At 36.8% G+C, this 4,873-nt stretch overlaps 1 protein-coding gene across 1 annotated transcript in view; it reads left to right on the plus strand.

Annotated features, from left to right (window-relative positions):
• Positions 1-840: 840 nt before the first annotated feature.
• Positions 841-4,873, plus strand: part of LOC137992679 (glycosylated lysosomal membrane protein B-like) — a 32,468-nt gene continuing 28,435 nt past the window's right edge. Inside the window, exon 1 of the mRNA XM_068838159.1 lies at positions 841-944. Within this exon, the coding sequence (XP_068694260.1) occupies positions 843-944 (102 nt within the window). The 5' untranslated portion in view covers positions 841-842. The remainder of the gene's footprint in view (positions 945-4,873) is intronic.

The raw sequence follows: 4,873 nt of genomic DNA on the forward strand, positions 1-4,873 counted from the left end.
GACTGGACTATACAACACGCAATTACGGAATTTTTGAGCATTGAGAGAAATAGAGCACGGATGTTGTCTTCTTGTCTTCGCCACGGCAAATTTATACAGTTTGCAAGGAACTAAACCAGGATTACAGAACCAGACGTCGATTACAGGGCCCGGTTGTTCGAAAGCCAATTACCTTAATCCAGGATTAGCGTAACCTTTCGTTTCATGTTTTCAACTTTTTGGTCACAGTTTCCTTTGCTTATTTTTGTTTTTCAAGATTGACTTCTTCTAATGTAAAGTTTTTCTGAATATCAGCCTTGAACAGCATTTGGGAGTAGAGGATTAAACTCGTTTTAAAACCCAGTTTCTGAACAACTGGCCCAGGATGATAAGTTGTTGAACTGTGATTTGTAATAAGTTTTTCGGATGATTTAAGGCTGATCCTGTACTTTTTGGATGAAAGGAGTTAACGAAGCAAGTAAAACTGTAGGATTTGAATTAAGTCTCCTTCCAAAAAATAAATAAACAAAAGATCCCGTATCCTGATAACCTGCTAATAGGGCTTCGTTGTTTGCATTTGCAAATTTAGTAACATTAGTAATGAGTTTTTACAACAAAAAACTTTAAGTTATATTACAGATGTATCTTTCTAGTAATCTTTCGCCATTTTCCGAAGTCTACCTGTACTTGAAGTTCACTGTAACTGGACAATTTGTGTTAACTGTTTGCGCATTCCACGGATACGCCCTTGTAGGCGTCTTGTTCTATAACCATTTGATCAATGCTGAGATTGCCTAAAATAAGGGCCTGTGCTTAAATGTTCGGCCCAGTCTCCTTCTTTTCCTCGGACCACTGCTTATCACATGATTTTCGTGATAATGGCGGACGGTGTAACTTTATTCAGTATTGTGTTCTTTTTCGGTATTATTTGCACGTCTCCATTTGTCTTTGCTGAAGAGAGGAAGGTAGGAAAATCGAATTTTTTCTGTTGTGTTATTCTTTCCTAGGGAAGTTTCTTTGCGTTGTAGTCATATCTTTACGTAGGCCTAACAAGCTTTATTGCTGTTTATTGTATATAAGTATAAATTTAAGCTTAATATTTGTAGATTTAGCCGAGCCTAAAAGCGGAGCTCCCGTTTCTAGCCCCAGAAAGCATTACAGTGTATATGGAAATAATTATGCTTCTGCGGAAGGTACAAAATTAATCGTCATTAGTGTATACAGTTTACAGTGATCAAACACCCCTGAACTGATAGCAGTAACCGTGAAAAGGGCTATTCATATTAATTCGCTCAGTAAAAGTACTCGACTGCAATTTCACAGTCAAACAAAGCAGGTCACGACTGGACATCCATTTCACACAAAAAGCAAGAGCACCCAACGAGCAAATTACATTGCTGAAGTGCATTTGTTGCAGATAAAATGTACTGCAATCCGATATGAATTTATATGGCGTCAAGAGTTCGGTTAAGCTTATTACGTCTGACAAAACAGACAATGATGGCAAGAAAACTCACCAATGATGTCTGCTGTAAGCTTGAATGGCAATATGGCTTGTGATCGTTAAAATACGCTGGGAATCTCTGTCGACACGGAATTGCAAACGTTTTCTGGCTGCCTTCATTTGTTTTTTTTTTTGGGGAGTTTTACAAAATATGTCAGGCAGCAAGGCATGCCGTAAGAAAGAAAACATTACCTGAAAGCTAAGTGTTGTAAATAAGATAGTGTTTTGCCTCTCGCTCTATTTCTCACAGCTTTACGGTGTTCTTCATTGAAATTTATTCTTCTTCTCCTTCCTTGGCTTTTCTTGAGGCTTTATTCGCTTTAATTTCTCAAATTCCGTTGCCTCTTCTCTCATGCTCTTTCCTGCTCTTTATCCCATTGCTCATCAAAAATAGTGACAAAGGTCAGTGGAATAAACATGGGCTGCACAAAAGTTTCCCGCCAAGAAAATTCGCCCATCAGCACCTCAAAGCTGCATTCGCAAGACTCCCCTCCCTTCCCTTTCTTAGTCTCCCATCCCCCTCCCCCAGGGTCTGTACAGACGGATGGACTTATGCTTGGTCAATCACATGACAACCAAAACAAAAAAGGTTGACCATATTCTCTTAAAGTGCTACTATGACGAAATTCGCATCTTTCCTATCTAAGCCATTTTAAGACATAAGCTTGTAGTCTGTACGAGAAGGAGAATGCTGTTTACTATTTTCAAATATCTCGTTTTGTTCCAGAGATATTAAAGTTTTTAAGATATGCAAATTAGCCAAGTGATGACGTCATAAACTCAACCGAATGTTGATAAAGTATTTTAATTTTTTTATTTTTTTGTGTCTAACAACAAACATTAGCTACACATTAAATCAAAACAGGAAATAAAGGAACAAAAAAAAAATAAAAGGAAAGGAAAACTTAAATACACGAAATCACGAAATGAGTTAAAAAGCAAATAAACGGCTAATAGCGCGGGAAGGGGGAGGGCGAAAACATTTCTGATCTTATTTTAATACAATTAAAGTCTATAAGATTTGTAAGGAGCATAGCATGACGTTACGAGTATTTTTTCGGTGTTAATTTACAAATTTTCAACTTTGTATTTATAATTGATTCTAGCAATAAATTCGGTTAGTACAAGTGAACTGTTGTTTAGTTTACTTACATACACATAGAATTTCATGAAAAGGAGGGTGTAATTGAATTTTCTCACTGGCTTCATATATGCTGGGTGCTTAAAGGTGGTGAAAAGCATTTCTTTTGTATCTGGTTGAAAGTTGGAACCGTGCTGAGTATTAAACCAATTAATGACTTTGCATGCGAAGGTTTTGGTAAATTCGCAGTCGATAAAGGTGTGATTTATGAAGTCTGGCTCACCACAGTAGATGCAGTCACTGTCTGTACTTATCCCATACCTGCAAAGTTGTTTCTTTGTAGTAACAATCCTATGGATAAATTTGAATTGAAATTCTTTCAACTTATTTTCTTTGCATGTTTTTGAAGCCATTTTAAAAACATCTGTCCAATTCTCAGTATCTATTGAAATATCTCTTTCCCATCTTTCCAGTCCAGTATGGGGTGATTGGTGTTTCTTAACGAGACGTAGGCGATAATAGTCTCTTGCCCTATACACGTATGTTTCAAAATTGATTTGACTTATTTCATTCAGTAAAAAATATTTCTAGTTTTCTCCGTAATTGAAGCTCGAATTGTACCCTATGTCTCGCGCTCTTTTCCTCAAACGCACAGGGATTGCACTCAAGATTTGATAGAACTGGAGAAAGTTTGTGTTACAGTGGTATTTCGCTTGAAATTCTTGAAAAGTTAGGTATGGGCCGTTTTATTAAAAAGCTGTTGGATCATGTGGATACCCTTAACAAACCATTCCCTTATAAATAATGGTTTCCCATCAACTAAGATGGCTTTGTTATTAAAGAGGATGGTGTCGATTCCTTGATCATAATTGTACAGAGTCTTGATTTCATCAAATGCAATAAGTATGTCTCTATAGAATGTCGGAATGTGTGTTAAATATTTTACATCATCGTTACATCGAAGCAGGAAATTAAGGCCTCCATGTTTGTTAAAAAAGTAGTCCGGTATTACTTTCCAATTGCAGTTATCTCTAAAGTGAAGTCTTTTGATTGATGCAAGTCAAAGCGATTTTATTGTAAGTTCGATGTCAACCATTCGTAGGCCCCCTGTAGAAAGGTCTTGATACATACTAGTGCATTTTATTTTGTCCTTCTTATTTTTCCAAAGGAACCGAAACATTTTATCCTTTACCATTGACACTATTTCTTTAGGGACGTTAACATTGGAAATTGAGTATATTAATTTAAGCAAGACAACCCCAAAGATTTAATTATTAATACTTTTCCATAGAGCGTTAATCCTCTCGATTTCCAAATGTCTAAATTGGTCTTTAGTTTTTGTACTTTCAAATTAAAGTTCATCTGGTCATTACCTCTTTCATCATAGGAAACATAGATTCCTGATAATTTGGTGGGAGTGTTCATCCATTTCATCCCTAGCAGTTTGATTCTATTATTCAACCATTTCCCAAGCCAGAATGCTTTTGTTTTCTCTACATTGAGCACTAATCTGGAGAAATTCTCAAAAGCGTTCAAAATTTCCAAGGCATGTTCAGCGGAAGCCACATCAGCACAAAATTAGTTGGTATCGTCTGCAAATTGGCTTAGTTTGATCTCTGTGCCAAAAATTCTGATTCCTTTAATGGTTGACCTTTGTCTTATTTTGTTAGATAGTGTTTCTGCTGTTAAGATAAACAGATATGGCAAGAGTGGACATCCTTGTCTAACTCCTCTAGAATGTTGATCAAGTATGATGAAAAGAGATATCTCAGCCAATTTGTATCAAAAATGCTTGATTCTTTGCAGTAAGATTCGAGGAGATGCGCTCCACATTCTTCGCATACCAGTTTTGTTACCATGGCAACATACTGGGTTCCAGATCTCCCTGATTTTAAGGGCTTTCCTCGCCACCTTTTGTGTCGTATTTTGATATTTGCCAATGTTGCCATCTTTGCATGACCCTGCAAGCATGTAAATATGCTAGGTTGAGTGTGTGGCCTTGTTAAATGTTTTTCTAGCTTAAGATCACCAAAATATTGAAATAAGGTTTGAGGGAACTGGAAAAGAGTGACTTGTCATGGGAACCAATTTCTTTATAGCCATAGGTGCGTTGCCTGTAGAACTATTAGCCTACCAAGTTTCAATGGTCTCTGCTGCAAATTGACCGAGATAGCTCTATTTATATACTTGATTTTATACTGGGTTGAGGGAATGACACCATCAATCCTCTCTTTTGCTTATTTTACACGTTTTTCAAACTTAACTAGACGCTGCATTAGCGTATGTACTGAGTTGCCTATGGTATGTGT

The sequence above is a fragment of the Montipora foliosa genome, chromosome 2 (genome assembly GCF_036669935.1).
Source record: "Montipora foliosa isolate CH-2021 chromosome 2, ASM3666993v2, whole genome shotgun sequence".
In the NCBI taxonomy this organism is placed as follows: Eukaryota; Metazoa; Cnidaria; class Anthozoa; order Scleractinia; family Acroporidae; genus Montipora; species Montipora foliosa.